Genomic DNA, 18,278 nt, shown 5'->3' with positions numbered 1-18,278 from the left:
TCAAGAAGAACTATGGAATTGGTATTGGACTTGCATCTGTGAAGCAGTGGGAGGTTTGTTCAGGGCTGTGCGTTTGGCAAACAGACTCGGGTAAGTTTTCAGGCAAAGTCTTCTCAGCATGCTACCAGACTTTTGGAAGTTATTCACAGTGACGTGTGTGGTCCAATGCGAACTTCGACATTCAGTGGTATGCGGTACTTTGGCACGTTTATTGATGACTACTCGCATTTTACCAGGGTGTATTTGCTACAAAACAAGTCAGAAGTTGCCAACAAGTTTGCTGATATTGTTGCCTTCGCCGAAACACAAACTGGCAACGTTGTGAAGGCGATTCTTTGTGATAATGGTGGCGAGTACAAGTCAAGTGAGAAGACCAAGCTCTTTTTGCGCCGCGGCATTGAGCAAAATTTCACGCCGCCATATACACCGCAGCTTAATGGAGTTGCTGAGCGCATGAATAGGACGTTGGTGGAATGTGCTCGTTGTACGCTTGAGCAAGCAAAATTGCCAAAAACGTATTGGGGTGAAGCTGTCATGACTGCCAATTTTCTGCGAACTCAATGCCCAACGCGCAGTATACCCTTTAATCACCATACCAAGCCTGGACTGGAAGGAAGCTGGTGTTGGCAAACCCAAAACTATTTGGTTGTCATGCTTTTGTGACGGTTCCAAAAGAAAAGCGGAGCAAACTTGATGCCCTCGGTAAACTTTGCCGAGTCGCTGGCTATACCGAGCATAAAAAGGCTTATCATTTTGAAGATCTCAAACTGGTAGCGTTTGTATCAGTCGCGACGCCAGTTTTCTTGACAACGTCTTTGCTTGTGAAAAGTCAAAATTATCTCAAAAACTAAGTTGCTGACGATTTTGAGTCAACTACAGATGAAGATGCGCTGTCAAATGCTGTTGACCAAGACGAAGGTACAGTGATGCATGAAGACAGTGAGGATACCAACAGCAAACGACATGAGCGTACGCAGTCTTTAGACGATACTACCGACTTTCCAAGCGCAAAGAGATTTGTCCAACGCGACACTTTTCAAGGTCTAATCAGGTCCGGAAACAAATGTCTCCAGCGAGCACAATCACTTGAATCGGCAAAAAAAGGGCAAAAAGTGAAGCGAACGACCCAGTACAGCAAGAATCAAGGGCTTGATAAATTGTCCGCCGCAGCACAAGATTTTTGTCGTGGATTCAGTGGGAGAAATGCTGATTACATTCAAGTCGGCTATGGAATCCAGCGACGCAAGCAAATGGGTAATGGCCTGCGATATGGAAATGGGGTCACTTCGCAAAAATGACACACGGGAGCTTGTGCCACCTCCACGTGGGCGCAAAGCTATTGGTAACAAATGGGTTTTTCGCATCAAGAAGAACCAAGACGGTGTGATTGAACGATACAAGGCACGCATGGTAGCTAAGGGATTCGCGCAAAAGTACGGCATTGACTATGAAGAGATATTTGCGCCTGTGGCCAAGTTTACTTCAATTCGGTTCTTGTTGAGCCTAAGTGCAAAATACAACTTGACGATTCATCAGATGGATGTCAAGACTGCTTTTCTCAACGGAGAGCTTGAAGAGAATATTTTCATGGCGCAACCAGAGGGATACGTTAGTGCAAGTCATCCCGACCATGTTTGCAAGTTGAAGCGGTCGCTGTATGGATTTAAGCAATCTTCACGCATGTGGAACAAGAACGTTGACGATTCCATGCAGCTTTTGGAGTTCAACAAGTGGGAATCAGATCATTGCATTTACGTGAAGCGTCAAGTCCAAGATATGATTTTTGTGGCACTTAATGTTGAAGATATGATTCTCGCAAGCAGCAGTCTCAAGATCCTCGAAGAAATAAAACAGGCACTTAGTGAACGATTTGAGATGACGGAAATGGACCAACCTAAAAACTTTCTCGGAATAAAAATGGAGCAAGATATGACAGCAGGAAAGTCTCGATACGGCAGACAAAGTTTGCATGTGACGTTTTGAAAAAGTTTAAGAGGGAGCACTGCAAACCTGTTCGCACGCCTCAAGACCCAGGTCTCAAGCTTACAAGAACGATGTAGAAGGTGGCTGCAAGCATGAAGATACCATGGTCAACGTGCCATATCGAAATGCCGTTAGATGCCTCATGTGCTTGATGGTTGGCACACGACCAGACTTAGCGGAAGCAGTGGGAATTTTATGTCAGTTTGTGGCGGACCCAGGCCCAACCCATTGACAAGCTTTGAAACGTGATTTCCAATATATTCAAGGCACGAAGGTACTACATGGCTACTCAGATACTGATTGGCAAGTGATGTGGAATCAAGAAGAAGCAAAAGCGGCTACGCCATCATGATGAATGGCGGCACAGTTAGTTGGAGAAGCAAGAAACAGCGTATGGTTGCTTTATAATCAACGGAAGCTGAGTACATGGCGCTTTCGGAAGCAACGCAAGAAGCGATTTGGCTCAAGATGTTTCTTTGCAAACTCAATGAAATGAAAACAAGAGATGCATTCAAGATTTTTGAGGACAATCAAGGCTCTGTTGCGCTTGCAAAGAACCCCGACTTTCACAAGCGCACAAAGCATCTCAACAGCCGTTACCATTCCATACGTGCGAAGGTTGACGACGGTCAAGTTGTTCTCGAGTACATTTCGACGTCGAAATGGTTGGCGGATATACTGACCAAGGCAGTACCTGCAAGTAAGTTTTTTATTCTTCGAAGTAAGCTCGGAATTCAAGCACCAAGGACTGCCAAGTCAAGTGGGGGTGTTGTTAAAGATGCGCCTCGTCGTGCAGACTAGTGGAGCCAAGGAAGCGTTTCGACGAGCAGCCGTCAACCGGTAGATATCGGGATTACCGGTGTGGACAGGCTGATTGCGCAAATTGCAGTTTTTGTGGGGACGAAGTATCCAGTGGAGTATCCAACAAATAGTCTATCCATAAGCGCATAAGAGGTATTTAAATCCAGGAAAAAATCCAGTAGAAAATTTGGTGGAATGTTCTAAATAGGCTTAGAGGTAGCACAGCAAACTAAGGACCTTTAATAAATTCACTTTGCATGCTGCCAAAACATAAACACTTGCCTTAACATTAGTTAAGACGCAATTTGGAAAACAAGTCAAGTTTGTACGACACGACGGAGCTCGAGAAATTGCAACGCATTCGCTTAAGACATTCTTCGAGGACTAAGGTATTGAACAACAAGTTATAGTTCCCTATGCACATCAAGCAAATGGCACGGCAGAGCTCGCCATCAGAACAATCGTGGTCATCGGGCGTAGCATGCTGCATCATGCCAAATTGGACAAATGCTTCTGGTGTGAATCAGCAATGACCGCGATCTACATCTAGAACCGAATGAGGTTGATAACAAGACCCCATTTAAAACTGTGTACAAGTTCAAGCCAAGCGTCAAACATTCGCGTGTTTTTAGGTGTCAAGTGTATGCCTTGACCCCAACGGGAAAACGGCTCAAGTGGGATCCAAAAGCGCATGCTGGTATTTTTGTGGGTTATGTAGAGACATCGAAGGCCTATCGAATGTTTGATATTTAAGTGGGACAAGTCATGATCAGCCGCGATGTCAACTTTGATGAGGCCAGCTTTGGTCCCTTCGCTTCAAGCCTCGAAGGACTTCCAAACTATGATGACAACCTCGATGCTGTCTTGCTCAGCATCACGACAAAGACACAAGCTACCCAGGCGAGCGCAAGAAGTGCTCAGAAACAAGAAATTCTAATCAAGAATCAACAAGTCGACACTATCAAGTTGGACTAGAAGAAGCTTAGAGCTGGCTTAAGCAGTTCACGGCCTCAAACAAGCCTTGCACGTTTGGAATGAGACATTTGACGAGTTTGTTTGCTCTATTGGATTTCAAGTATCGGCCTTTGATCCATGCCTGGACATCAAGCACACCGATGATCATTGTGTACTGCTATTGGTTTACGTGGATGATGCTCTTATTACTGGGAGCTCGGCCAAGCTTATAACACGAGCCAAAAATGATCTCAAGACCCGTTTTGAGATGACGGATAGTGGAATATGTGAAATCGTTCTTGGCATTGAGCTAGTGGACAATGTTGATGGCAGTGTGACACTGTGTCAATGTCGCTACATCAAAGACATTCTCGAGCACTTTGTCATTGAAGAATGCAAAACAATGGTAAGCCCGATTGATCTGAGCTCGCGACTTTCTTCAAGCAATGCGACAACCAAGACTCTCGCCCCGTTTCGCGAAGCTGTGGGTGCTTTGATGCACTTGATGATAGCGACACGCCCGGACATTGTAGTTGCCGTTGGATATGTTTACGCTCCATGGAGAACCCACAAGCTGAACATTGGATTGCAATAAGAGAATTCTTCGTTATCTGCAAGGAACCAAATCATCAGGCATCTGTTTCAAGCCGGGCACCGAGGTTGATTTTCATAGATATTCAGATGTAGATTGGGTTGGTGGTCATGCCGACAGCAAGTCAACTTCGGGTTACGCCTTCATATTAATGGGCGCTCCTGTGAGTTGGAGCAGCAAGAAACAGTCAAGCGTATATCTTTCGACAAGTGAAATAAAATACGTTGCACTTAGCCTGGCAATTCAAGAAGGCAAATGGATCCATCGTTTTCTGTGCGATATATTGTCAGCGGCCGGTAAACAAGGACCAGAACCCAAGATATGAAGACAATCAGTCGTGCATCAAGATGACGAAGAACCCTGTGAACCATGGTCGAGCAAAACACATTGACATCAAGTATCACCACATTCGCGATGAAGTCAAGCGTGGTGAGGTAAGACTCGAATACTGCGAGACTTCGGTGATTTTAGCGGGCGTGATGACTGAGGCACTTCCAGGACCACGTCGCAAGAACTTAACGGAAGCTCTTAAAATTCGCGCGTGTTTGCACTGAGGGGAGTATTGGAGTTAGCCGGTATATCCAATGCGACCTACCCATGTTCCAGTTTCATATCGGTACGTCACTGGTACAACAGCGCTATGGCATCTTATGTATATAGTGTAGCACTCACTGATCGGCTAACATAAATCGGGAATCGGTATAGTGAGTCCAGTATATAAATTGATTGGGTTAGAGGTAGCAACAAGCTTGTGAACTAAGGACCATAAATATATCTACTTCGGAATTTTCTTTCTTCCGCACAAGTGACTATGCTCGGAAGTTCCTCGCGCAGGATCTTCTTCCCAGCTTGCCAGTGCCCAGCTTCGATTTCTCTCACCTTGCACTTTAACAATATTGTATCGCGTCTGCTGATTGCGTGATGATTGTCTGCAGTGCGATGTATTCGTTACTGCAGCTGTTGCTAGCAAGATGGATTTCCGCTTAGCGACAGATGTATTTCCGCAGCTGTTTATAGCGTAGTAATCTTTATCGCGACTGATATGTTATCGAAGCTATTGATAGCGAGGTGAAAATCTGCATTGCGATAGATGTGTCAGCGTGGCTGTTGACAGTGTGGTGAAATTTATTTTGTGACGAATGTATTATCGCAGCTGTTGATAGCGTGGTGATCTGCATTGCGACTGATATGTTTTTATCGCATTAATTGAAAGCGTGGTGAAAGTCTGAAGTGCGACTGATATGCTTTTCCAGCTGTTGATGGCAATGTGATAGTCTGCACTGCGATGGAGTCGTTACAGCAGCTGTTGATGGCAAGGCGGAAGTCCGCTTAGCAACGGATATGTTACCGCAGCTGTTGATAGCGTGGTGATCTTCATTGCGACTGACATGTTTCCGCAGCCATCGATAGCGAGGTTGAAATCTGCATTGCGATAGATGTGCCAGCACATCTATCGCGATATGTTATCCCAGCAGCTAATAGCAATTTGATAGTCTGCATTGCAATGGATACGTTACAGCAGCTGTTGTTAGCGAGGCGGAATTCCGCTTAGCAACTGATGTGTTATCGAAGCTGTTGATAGCGAGGTGATCTGCATTGCGACTGATATGTTATCGTATCTGTTGACAGCGAGGCGGTAGTCCGCTTTGCGACTGATGTGTTATCGCATTAATTGAAAGCGCGGTGAAAGTCTGCAGTGCGACTGATATGCTTTTTCAGCTGTTGATGGCAATGTGATAGTCTGCACTGCGATGGAGTAGTTAAAGCAGCTGATGCTAGCAAGGCAGAAGTCCGCTTAGCTACTGATATGTTACCGCAGCTGTTGTTAGCGTGGTGATCTTCAGTGCGACTGATATGTTATCCCAGCAGTCAATAGCAATATGATAGTCTGCATTGCGATGGATTTACTGTAGTTTAAGGTGCAACTCGTCGTGCAGACTAGTGGTGTCAAGAAAGCTTTCTGTCGAGCAGCTGCCAATCGGTAGTTATCGGTTATACCGGTGTGGACAGGCTGATTGCGCAAGTTATGGTTTCGTGGGTTAGCCAAGTATCCAGTGAAGGTTCCAGCAATGGGGCTTTTCAACAAGCGCATAATGGGTACATAAATCCAGAAAAGAATCCAGTAGAATATTTGAAAGAATATTCTAGATAGGCTAAGAGGTAGAATAGCGAACTAGGAACCTTTAATATATTCACTTTGCATTTTTCCATCCACAGCACAAGTGCCTTTCTTATTTCAGGTTATAAGCCCAAGCCCTGTCTTCCCGTCCTCCGCCACCACTGCCCGTATCAACAAGTTTGATGGTAGAAAGCTTCACACTTGGAAGTTCAATATGCAGATGGTGCTTTAAAAGGCAGACCTTTGGGAGGTCGTATTCGGAGAAATCAAGCTGGAGCAGTGCGTTACATCGTTGGAATAATCCATGGTCAAGCGCAAGTCTCACACGGCGATGGCGATTTTCTGCCTTGCGATGGGAGATTCTCAGCTACCGTTGGTTCTTCTGCTAGTGGTGCGCATGATGCTTGGTCACGGATGGAAAGACACTTCGAGAAGAAGAGCCTAGCAAACAAGCTCTTTATTCGTCATCGCCTCTTTGCGGCCAAGACGGAAGAAGGAGAAGACGTGCTGGAGCACATCAACAAGATCAAAACGCTGGCGGAGCAGCTCGATGCAGCAGGCGCTCCGGTCAGTGCGGACGACCTGGTCATTACGCTTCTCGCCAATCTCAGCGAGTCGTACGCGTTTCTCATCACAGAATTGGGGTCAAGAGCCGACTCGTTGTCGTGGGAACTCGTGACGTCTCGGCTGCTACACGAAGACTTAAAGCGCAAAGAGCAAGGTGGTGGCGTCGATGGAGCCGCGCACAACCAAGGTCAAGCGTTTGTATCAACGGGAAGTGGACGGCGCAAGGGACGACAAGTGTCAGTGAAGGGTAACAGCACCTGTCACTACTGCGGTGAACATGGGCATTGGATTGCCACGTGCCCAACTCGGATTTGCGAGAATGCCGAGCGACAACGGCCGCAGCACGCAAACATTGCACAGAATGATGACGATTTTGGCGATTATTGTTTCTCGGTTGGCGACATTGCGTGTACGGTCAAATCAAGTTGCGTGTGGCTGATTGACTCCGGAGCGACACAGCACATGACGTACTCGAAAGAGTACATAAAGAATTACAAGAAAATTGCACCAATCGACGTGCATCTCGCCTACGATGGTGTGAAACAAGCGATTGGAACGGGCGATATTGTGATGTCGATGATGACACCACGTGGAATGAAAACGGGTTTGCTAACAGATGTATGGCATATCCCAAAGCTTTCTCGTAACTTATTTTCCGTCGGACGTTTTACAAGAATGTTGGTCCAGTCATTTTCGAGCGCAATAGATGCTTTACGGAGGCAAAGGGGTTACGCTGGAAGCTTGGTGCCCGCGAAGAAAAAGAACTGTTCAAGCTATGTATGAAGCCAATTCATGTACAAGAAGTCAATGTGACAAGCTCGTCGAGATGCCATGGGGACACCACGTCGTACCTCTGGCACCTTCGACTTGGACACATTGGCTGTTCAGATCTTGACACCATCGTTAAGAAGAAATGTGGCGTTGATATCGGACTTACATCAGTAAAGCATTGGGAGTCATGTCATGGTTGCGCTCTTGGCAAACAAACATGTGCTAGTTTTCTGCCAAAATCTACTCAACGCGCTAAAACCGTTGGAAGTGATCCACAGTGACGTATGCGGTCCGATGCAGACAGCTACTTTTAGCTGCATGCGGTACTTCGTTACGTTCATCGACGAGTACTCACACTTTACCATGGTGTACTTGCTGCGAAAGAAGTCAGTTGCAAGCAAGTTTGCATCTTTTGCAGCATATGCAGAGACTCAGACTGGGAAAGTCGTGAAAGCTCTTTGTTGTGATAATGAGGGTGAGTATTCGTCTGGCGAATTAGCAAAGTTTTGTCAGCGCCGTGATATTGTGCAGAAGTTTACGCCGCCATACACGCCTCAGCTCAATGGAGTGGCTGTGCGTATGAACAGGACATTGGTGGAATGTGCGCGTTGTACGCAAAACTACCTATGGCGAATTAGGGGAAAGCAGTGATGACTACCAACTTCTTGCGCTTTCGGTGTCCCACGTGTGGAATTTCATTGGCACAGTCCCCATATGAAATGTGGACTAGAAGAAAACCCGTTTTGACAAAGCTAAAGGTATTTGATGTCATGCGTTTGTGACGATTCCGAAGGAAAAACGTGCTAAGCTTGATGTCGAGCTCTGCCTTTTTATTGGGTTTTCCGAGCTATGAAAAAGCATACCGATTGGAAAGCATGGAGAGTGGTCGTGTGGCAATAAGCCGTGATGCAAAGTGTCTTGAAGAAGTCTTCGATAGTGGAAGTCGTGATTATTGTTGTGGCCAAGATAACTATGAAGACAGTGGAGATACAGATGAAAACAACAAGAAGAAGATCAGGATAAAGACAAGGATGATTTAGGCACCAATCGCCATTCTCGTACGCAATCGCTTGAAGACACCTCAGAGACTCCCAGTGCAAAGCGCTTCGTTCAGCGCGATGAATTGAAAGGCCTCATTGAGTCTGGGAATAAACGACATTAGCAAACGCAATCGCATGAGGCGTCGGCGGAGCTTCTCAATGTCAAGCGCTCAAATCACCACAATGAGCATCAAGGACTTGACGAACTGTCAGCTTCGGCCGAAGACTTTAAAGCTGCTTACGTCGTGGATTCAGTGGGAGAAGTGCTGACCACTTTCAAGTCGGCAATGGAATCCAGCGAGCTGATGAATGGGCCGAGGCTTGTGACTCGGAAATGGAGTCACTAAACAAGAACAAGACGTGGGATATAGTGCCGCTTCCAAAAGGATGCAAAGCGATTGGCGGTCTTTCGAGTTCAGAAACATCAAGACAGAGAGGTCGAACGCTACAAAGCGCGTCTGGTGGCCAAGAGATTTGCACAAAAGTACGGCATTGATTATGAGAAAACTTTTGCATCAGTTGCGAAATTTCCCTCAATTAGAGTACTGCTTAGCCTCAGTGCCATTTACGGTCTCAGGGTTCATCAGTTGGATGTGAAGACGGTTTTACTAAATCGACTTCTTGAAGAGGACATCTTCATGGTGCAGCCCGACGGTTATGTTGACAAAAGTCATTCCGATCATGTGTGCAAGTTAAAAAGGTTGTTGTACGGGATCAAGCAGTTGCCAAGAACGTGGAACAATACGTTTGATGATTTTATGCTACATCTAGAATTCAAGAAGTGTGAATCGGATCATTGTGTGTACACAAAGCGTACAGCTCAAGTAATGATTTTTGTTGCGCTTTACGTTGACGACTTGACCCTCGCAAGTAGCAGTATCAACATGCTCCGAGAAACAAAACAAGCCCTTAGCGAGCGATTCGAGATGACCGGTATGGGCCAGCTCAAGTGTTTCTTTGGCATGGAGATTAAACAAGACACGGTAGCGAGGACAGTTTTGACGTTGCAGACCAAGTTTGCACACGGCATTTTGGAGAAGTTTAAAATGGCACATTGCAAAACGGTCCATACGCCACAAGATCCCGGTCTCAAGCTAACCAAAATCATGTGTGAAGGTGGATGCAAACATGACGAGACAATGGCTGGCGTGCCGTATCGCAATGCCGTTGGGTGCCTTATGGATCTCATGGTAGGCACGCGTCCAGATCTGGCAGCGGCAGTTAAAGAGTTGAGTCAATTATGCAGCGGATCCATGTCCAACGCGTTGGCAAGCTCTTAAGCGAGTCTTCCGGTACATTCAATTCACAAAAGATTTCGGTATTGAGTTTCAAGCAAGCTGTAAGTACGGGCTTCAAGGCTATACTGGGCTGGCGATATCGAATCAAAACGAAGTGGATACGCATTAATGATGAGCGGTGGTGTTATTAGCTGGCGAAGCAAGAAACAGCGCGCGGTGGCTTTGTCGTCAGCTGAAGCCGAATCCATGGAGCTTTCAGAAGCAACGCAAGAAGCGATATGGCTCAAGACGATTTTTGCGAACTCAATGAACTGAAAACAAGCAATGCAGTCAAGATTTTTTAAGGCAATCAAGCTTCATTGCGCTCGCGAAGAGCCCCAATTCTACAAGCGCACAAAGCATTTCAACATTCGTTACATTTCTTACCTGAGAAGGTTGAAGACGATCAAGTTGCTTTTGAGTACATTTCGACGTCGGACATGCTGGTGGCTATACTGACCAAGGCAGTACCTGCAAGTCAATTTAGTGCTCTTCGAGGTAAGCTCGGCATTCAAGCACCAAGGACTGCCGAGTCAAGTGGGAGTGTTGTTGTAGATGCACGTCGTCGTGCAGACTAGTCGTGCCAAGGACGCGTTTCTACGAGCAGCTGCCAGCCGGTAGATGTCGGTATTACCGGTTTGGACAAGCTGATTTCGCAAGTTGCGGTTTCGTGGGTCAGCCAAGTATTAAGTGATGTATCCAGCAAAGTAGCTTTCCACAAGCGCATAGAAGGTACACAAATCCAGTAATGAATTCAGTAGAATATTTGGTGGAATATTCTAGATAGGCTTAGGAGTAGCTCAGCGAGCTAAAAACCTTTCATATATTCACTTTGCATTTTTCCATCTAGTGCTTAAGCTACCTAAAACGAATAGGTTATGAGTCCAAGCCCTGTTGACGTGGCCTCTCCTTTCTCCGACTCTGCCTTTGTCGCCATGGATACGTCTACGCTAAGTGAAACATGTTCGGTGGTACCAACTTTCACAATGGAAGTTTAAGATGCAGATAGTGCTGGAAGAGAGGGAGGGGCATGTGGAAAGTTGCAAGTGGGGAAATCAAGCTGGAGCACTGCAAGAATGCGATGGACCAGTCGACCTACAAAAGAAAGCCACGAAAGGCGTTGGCGATGATCTGTCATACTCACAACTGTCGCTGGTCCGGTCATCAAGTGGTGCGCATGATGCATGGTCGCAACTGGAAGGACACTTCCAGTTGCGACCATGGTGGAAGAATATGATGAAGTTCTAGAATACATCTACAAGCTCAAGACGCTAGCGGAGCAGCTCGACGCTGTGGGTGCTTTGGTGAGCGAGAACGACTTGGTTATTATGCTTCTTGGCAGTCTTAGTGATTTGTTCCAGTTTCTCATAACAGCTTTAGATTCGCGTGCGGATACTTTGACTTGGAAGCTGGTGACATCACGGCTTCTACATGAAGACATGAAACGCAAGGAGCAGTGCGCTGATGGCCGCAGCGCCTGGGCAAGCGTTTAAATGAAAGATGCGAAGCGCAAAGGACGACCAGCGAAGAAAACTGGTGCGTCCCATAATTGCGGGAAAAAAAGACATTAGATCGCAGATTGTCCTTTGCGAGTCCAGAAAGATACTGAACGTTATCGATTGCAGCGAGCAAATGTCGCACAGTTTGAAGGTTCTGGTGACTATCCTTTCTGAATTGGCGGTAGCAGTGACTCTGTTCAATCGAATAAGTTCATGAGGAACTATAAGGGGTCTCCTAATATTAACGTACATCTGGCAGACGACGGCGTTGTACAAGCTGTTGGAGCGGCGACATCGTCATGTCAATGAAGACTTCGCACGGCGTAAAGAAGGGTGTGCTGACAAATCTGTGGCACATTCCCAAGTTGTCAAGAAATTTATTTTCAGTTGGATGCTTCACTAAGGACGTTGGGCCTGTTGTCTTCGACAAGGAAGGATGTTTAGCCGAGATGAAAGGTGTCAAGTGGAAGATTGGTGCACGCGAAGGAAAAGGACTGTTTCGACTTCAGATGACTCCGGTTGCTCGAGGGGAAGCGAATCCAGTAAAATTTACGACAATGAATAAGGATATCTCATATCTGTGGCATCTTCATCTTGGTCATACTGGACATGACGGATTGAGCGCAATTATTAAAAAGTATCTCGCTACTGGTATCGATATTGCGTCTGTAAACAAGTGGGAGATTTGTGATGGCTGTGCACTAGGCAAGCAGACTCGTGTACATTTTCTATCGACGTCAACGGATCGGGCAAGCAAGCTTTTGTAAACACAGCGATGTGTGCGGTCCTATGAAGCTCTCAACGTTTAGTGTCAAGCGTTATGTTGTGACTTTCATCGACGACAATTCCAGATATTGCACCGTATATCTGATCAAGAATTAGTCAGAAGTGGTGGGCAAGCTTGTAAATTTCGTAGCTATTCGCAGAAAAACAGACCGGCAAACGCGTAAAATCACTTCGCAGTGACAACGGTGGTTAGTATACATCAGCAAAAATGGCCAACTTTTGCTTGGATAGAGAAATTGTGCTCAAGTATACGCCACGGTACAAACCACATCTCAATGGAGTTGCGGATCGTATGAATCGGACGCTTATGTAGTGCGCACGTTGCATGTTGGAGCACGCTGGTCTTACTAAACACTACTGGGGAGAAGCAATCATGACGGCAATGTTTTTCCGAGATCGGTGTTCATCGCGTGCTAATAACTTCGAAAAGTCACCTTACGAGCCTTGGATGGCCAAGAAACCGCTGTTAGCCAGCCTAAAAGTATTTGGCTGCCACGCGTTTGTACACGTTTCAAAAGAGAGACGCTCGAGGTTCGATGCGAAAGCCGTGCTATGCCGATTTTTGGGCTATTTAGAGCACCAGAAAACGTATCGGTTGGAGGAAATATCAACAGGTGAAATATCATGAGTCGTGACGCACAGCTTAAAGTGTTGTTAAAGATGCGCCTCGCCGTGCAGACGAGTGGCGTTCAGGAAGCGTCTCGTCGAGCAGCCGCAAATTGGTCGATATCGGTATTACCGGTGTGGACACGCTGATTGAGCAAATTACGGTTATGTGGGTACGCCAAGTATCCAGTGAAGTATCCAGCAAAGAGGCTATTCACAAGCGCATAGAGGGTACATAAATCCAGTAAGGAATCCAGTAGAATATTTGGTAGAATATTCTAGATAGGCTTAGAGGAAGCATAGCGAACTAGGGACCTTTAATATATTCACTTTGCATTTTGCCATCTGGTGCCTAAGCTACCTAAAACCAGTACTTTCAAGTAATGTTTGATGGAGCTAGCATAATCATCGCAGTTAAAGTCTGGAAGAAAATGGTGACAACAGCTGATCTGGTTGATGGTCGTTACTGGCTTAGGACTTCACAGCTCTCTGTCAACATGGTTGAGTCGAGTTAAAGGATTGACCTTCATGCGCGTATGGGCCACGCACTTATCGCATCGATATCAACGTTGCCAAGAGTTCGTCGTGAGTGTCAAGAGGGTAAGATGGTTAAAAAAACATTTCCAAGCAACCCTGATAAGCGTCAGTATGCCGTATTTGAGCTACTACACAACTTCGACATTTGCGGTCCAATGGAGCAAGAACGGCTTGGTGGAAGCAGCTACTTACTGCTGATTGCTGACGAGGCCAGTGCATGCATGAAAGGAGAGTGTTTACATGCTAAGTCGGGCAGCGATGATGCGATCAAGACATTCATACTTAAGGCCCAGACGCAATTTGGGAACAAGGTCAAGTTTGTACGGCATAACGGAGCCCGCGAGTTTGCAACTAACACGCTCAAGATGTTCTTCGAAGACGAAGGCATCGAGCAGCAAGTCACATTTCCATATGCACATCAAACTAATGGAACAGCTGAGCGTTCCATACGAACGGTTGTGACTATTGGACGCAGTATGCTTAATCACGCCAAGCTAGATAAATTCTTTTGGGCCGGACCTGCCATGACGGCAGTATACATCAAGAATCGCCTCCCATCCCCAAAAATGAAGACAAAGACTTTCTTCGAAATTGTGCACTAGTCTAAGCCAAGCGTTAAGCATATGCGCATTCTCGGGTGTCGAGTTCACGTTTTGACACCGAAGTAAAAGCGGCTAAAATGGGACCCAAGTCTCGAGAAGGTGTGTTTGTGGGGTATGATGAATTGCCAAAAGCGTATCGAGTATATGACATTCAAGCCCAACAAGTGGTGATAAGTCGGGATGTTCTGTTTGACGAGTCATGTTCCGGTGATTTAGAAGTAGACACTCTTGATGATGTTGATGCAGCAAATTTGGATTTTGGCTTGCTAGAGATTGAAGACGACGACTATCTGTACACGACAAGTTTTACGCAAAAAGGTAAGCGCAAGCTGTGGACGCAAGAACACAATCCAACATGTAAAGGACCAGGGTCCAAATATTGTCAAACAGGCCTAGAAGAAGCAAGTGCCTGATGAAATGAGCTTACGTCGAGTCAAACGGCAATATCGCGCTCAAAACGTGTTAAGATCCGGTCAAGAAGTGCATGATTCTAAAGATAAAAACATTGATGTAATCTCTTCGGCTTTGTGGCGTGCAAGTGTGAACGCAGTCGAGACTATTGATTTTTTGGAACCAACCTCTTGTCAAGATGCTTTAAGTGGTCCTGATCAGCTCACTGGCGGAAAGTTATCCGCGCGGAACTGAATGTAATGCAGCTTCGTAGAGTATTTCAAGCCTCGAAATTACCGTCAGGTCAACATGCTATCGGCACGAAGTGGGTATTCAAGATCAAGCGTAAAGCTGATGGCTCAGTCCGAAAATTCAAGGCACGGCTTGATGCAAAAGGCTTCAGACATAAACATGGAATTGATTACACGGAAACATTTCGCCTGTGGTCAAGTACTTGATATTACGAATGGTGATTGCTTTGACTAAGTACTTTGGGTGGTCACTTGATTAAAAGATGTTGTAACAGCTTTTCTTTACGAAGTAATGAAGGAAGCTGTTTACTGCGATGTACCAGATGGGGTCGGGCTTGACAGTAATTATGACTGTCTTGAGCTCGTCAAGGCAATTTATGGACTTAAATAAGCTTTTTTCGCGTATTAGATGAAACCTTTGACGAATTTGTTTGCACAATTAGATTTCAAGTTTCTGATTTCGATCCATGTCTTAACATTAAAATTGTGGTAAGCCACTGCGTGCTACTTCTACAATATTTTGATTACTGGAAGCTTAACGGAGCTAATTGTGCAAATGAAGACTAGCTTAAAGAATCGCTTTAAAATGACCGACAGTGCCAAATGTGTTTGTTCTGGGCATCGAGTTAATAGACAATGACGACGACAGCGTAACAATGTGTCAGCGGCGTTACGTCGACGACATTCTCAAGCGATTTGGCATGGATGATAGCAAGCCCGTGATAAGTCCAACAGACATCAGCTCTAGGCTCATGCCAAGTGACGCTTCAACTAAAGTAAACGCACCATTTTGAGAGGCTGTGGAAGCGTTCATGCATCTCATGACGGCAACACGGCCCGACATTGCATTTGCTGCTGGTTATATGTCACGATTTATGGAGAATCCACAAGCTGAGCACTGGGCAGCGGTCAAGCGTATTCTTCGCTATTTGCAAGGCACAAAGTCTCATGAAATTTGTTATCAGCCTGGCGACAAAGTCGACTTTCGGGGATACTCGGATGCAGACTGGGCAGGCGACCATACGGATCGCAAGTCAACCTCTGGCTATGTTTTCGTTTTGATGGGTGGACCAGTTAGTTAGAGAAGCAAAAAGCAGTCAAGCATGTCATTATCGACTAGCGAAGCGAAATACATTGCGTTGAGTTTGGCGGTTCAAGAAGGCAAGTGGGTGCATCGTTTACTGTGTGAGATTCTACACGCGGCTAGTAAGTGCGAACCACGCCTCAAGATTTTTGAAGACAATCAATCTTGCCTCAAGATGACCAAGAATCCTGTCACTCATGGTCGAGCCAAGCATATCGACATCAAGTATCATCATATTCGTGATGAGGTCAAACGTGGTGAAGTGAAGCTCAGGTAGACCTCGACTATGCTAGTCAACCTTATTACAAAGGCACTGTCAGGACCACGACACAAGGATTTAACGACGGCACTCGGCATTATCGCATGTTCACATTAAGGGGGAGTATCGAAGATAACAAGTACACTGTGGTGTGTGTCTGTCTTCCTCGTCTATCCAATACGAACGCACGTAAGTACGATACGATAGTGTTATGATACTGGTACGATACTGGTATGATATCTTATGTGTGGTATATGTGATGTTCACTGATTGGCTTAGAGGTAGCAACTAGTTTGTAAACTAAGTACCAAAAATATATTTACTTTGGAATTTCTCCATCGACCACTCAAGTCTTTTTGGTCAGCTCTTCTCCTACAGCTTCCTTCGCTCTACCCTTCTAGGGGTGGAAGTCAGCTTAGCGATTGATGTGTTATCGCAGCTGGATAGCCTGGTGGTAATTCGCATCGAGATTGATGTGTTTGCGTAGTGGTTGACAGTGTGGTGATATTCTGCTTTGCGACTGATGTGTTGTCGCAACTGTTGACAACGTGGCGATATGCTGCAGTGCGACAAATTTGTTAGAGCAGCTGCTGACGGCGTGGTGATAGGGTACATTGGAACGAATGTGTTACCGCAGCTGTTGACAGTGTGGTTGTAGTCCGTTTTGCAACTGACATGCCATTGCAGCTGTTGACAGCTAAGTGGTAGTCCACTTTGCGACTGATATCTTATCGCAGATGTAGATAGCGTGGGGATAGTCTGCATTCGGACTGATACGCTATCCCAACTGATAATAGCAATGTGATAGCCTTCATTGCGCTGGATTCGTTACAGCAGCTCTTGTTAGCAAGGTCGAAGTTCGCTGAGCGACTGATGTGTTATAGCTGCTGTTGGTAGCGTGGTGATAGTCTGCGGTGCGACTGGTATGAATTCTAAGCTGTTGATAGTCTGCATTGCGATAGATTAATTACAGCAGCTGTTGTTATCAGGTAGAAGTCCACTTAGCGACTGATGCGTTATCGCAACTGTTGAAAGTGTGGTGATCTGCATTCCGACTGATTTGTTATCCCAGCCGTTAATAACAATGTGATGGTCTGCATTGCGATGGATTCGTTACAGCATCTGCTGTTATCAAGGTAGAACTCCGCTTAGCGACTGATATGTTATTGCAGTTGTTGATAGCGTGGTGATAGTCTACAGTTCAACTGATATGTTATCCCAGCTGTTAATATCAATGAAAAGTCTGCATCGTATGGTTTCATTACAGCAGCTTTTGTTAATAAGGTGGAAGTTCGCATAGCGACTGATGCGTTGTCGGAGCTGTTGATAGCGTGGTGATAGTATGCAGTGCGACTGGTATGTTTTCTCAGCTGTTATTAGTCTGTATTGCGTTAGATTTAGTACAGCAGCTGTTGTCATCAAGGTGGAAGCCCGCTTAGCGACTGGTGTGTTCATGCAGCAGTTGATAGCCTAGTGACCTGATTGTGACCGATATGTTATTCCAGCTGTTAATAGCAATGTGATAGCCTGCATTGCGATGGATTCGTGACAGCAGCTGTTGTAAGGCGGAAGACCGCTTACTGACTGATGTGTTATCGCGGCTGTTGATAGCCTAGTGATCTGCATTGCGACTGATATGTTATCTTTGCTGTTAATAGCAATGTGATAGTCTGCATTGCGATGGATTCTTTACAGCAGCTGTTGTTAGCAAGGTGAAAGTCCACTTAGCGACTGATGCGTTGTCGTAGCTGTTGATAGCGTGGTGATAGTCTGCAGTGCGACTGGTATGTTTTCTCAGCTGTTGATAGTCTGCATTGCGATAGATTAATTACAGCAGCTGTTGTTATCAAGGTGAAAGTCCGGTTAGCGACTAATGTGTTATCTCGACTTTTGTTAGCGTGGCGATAGTCTTCATTGCGACTGATTTGTTATCCCATAGCAATGTGATAGCCTGCATTGCGATGGATTCATTACAGCTGCTGTTGTTATCAAGGTGATAGCTAGCTTAGCGACTGATGTGTTATCTCAGCTGTTGATAATGATAGTCTGCTGTGCGACCGATATGTTTTCTCTGCTGTTAATAACAATGGGATTGTCGGCATTGCGATGGATTCATTACAACAGCTTTTGTTAGAAAGGTGGAAGTCCGGTTAGCGACTG

The 18,278-nt window shown here is 45.7% G+C and overlaps 6 protein-coding genes across 6 annotated transcripts; all 6 read left to right on the top strand.

Moving 5' to 3' along the window:
* Positions 1–165: 165 nt before the first annotated feature.
* On the top strand, positions 166–663 carry PHALS_10067 (retrovirus-related pol polyprotein from transposon tnt 1-94; the record flags this gene model as incomplete). The annotated part of the gene is made up of 1 exon (XM_024725423.1): positions 166–663. The coding sequence occupies one exon, from the start codon at positions 166–168 to the stop codon at positions 661–663; it is 498 nt and encodes a 165-aa protein (XP_024576202.1).
* A 564-nt stretch (positions 664–1,227) lies between these two features.
* PHALS_10066 (reverse partial) lies at positions 1,228–1,983 on the top strand (the record flags this gene model as incomplete). Its single annotated transcript, XM_024725422.1, has 1 exon — positions 1,228–1,983. One exon carries the CDS (start codon positions 1,228–1,230, stop codon positions 1,981–1,983), a length of 756 nt encoding a protein of 251 aa, XP_024576201.1.
* A 4,880-nt stretch (positions 1,984–6,863) lies between these two features.
* Positions 6,864–10,107, top strand: PHALS_10065 (retrovirus-related gag-pol polyprotein; the record flags this gene model as incomplete). Its single annotated transcript, XM_024725421.1, has 2 exons — positions 6,864–7,634; positions 9,199–10,107. 2 exons carry the CDS (start codon positions 6,864–6,866, stop codon positions 10,105–10,107), a joined length of 1,680 nt encoding a protein of 559 aa, XP_024576200.1.
* Positions 10,108–11,902: 1,795 nt separating this feature from the next.
* PHALS_10064 (FOG: Transposon-encoded proteins with TYA, reverse transcriptase, integrase domains in various combinations) lies at positions 11,903–12,370 on the top strand (the record flags this gene model as incomplete). The annotated part of the gene is made up of 1 exon (XM_024725420.1): positions 11,903–12,370. The coding sequence occupies one exon, from the start codon at positions 11,903–11,905 to the stop codon at positions 12,368–12,370; it is 468 nt and encodes a 155-aa protein (XP_024576199.1).
* A 1,161-nt stretch (positions 12,371–13,531) lies between these two features.
* Positions 13,532–14,134, top strand: PHALS_10063 (integrase; the record flags this gene model as incomplete). Its single annotated transcript, XM_024725419.1, has 1 exon — positions 13,532–14,134. One exon carries the CDS (start codon positions 13,532–13,534, stop codon positions 14,132–14,134), a length of 603 nt encoding a protein of 200 aa, XP_024576198.1.
* A 77-nt stretch (positions 14,135–14,211) lies between these two features.
* On the top strand, positions 14,212–14,547 carry PHALS_10062 (FOG: Transposon-encoded proteins with TYA, reverse transcriptase, integrase domains in various combinations; the record flags this gene model as incomplete). Its single annotated transcript, XM_024725418.1, has 1 exon — positions 14,212–14,547. One exon carries the CDS (start codon positions 14,212–14,214, stop codon positions 14,545–14,547), a length of 336 nt encoding a protein of 111 aa, XP_024576197.1.
* Between the last annotated feature and the right edge of the window lie 3,731 nt (positions 14,548–18,278).

This window comes from Plasmopara halstedii, assembly GCF_900000015.1.
Source record: "Plasmopara halstedii genome assembly, contig: Scaffold_444, whole genome shotgun sequence".
NCBI classification, from domain to species: Eukaryota; Oomycota; class Peronosporomycetes; order Peronosporales; family Peronosporaceae; genus Plasmopara; species Plasmopara halstedii.
Note: the sequence above shows the minus strand (reverse complement) of the source record. Positions and strands in the feature narration are given on the sequence as shown.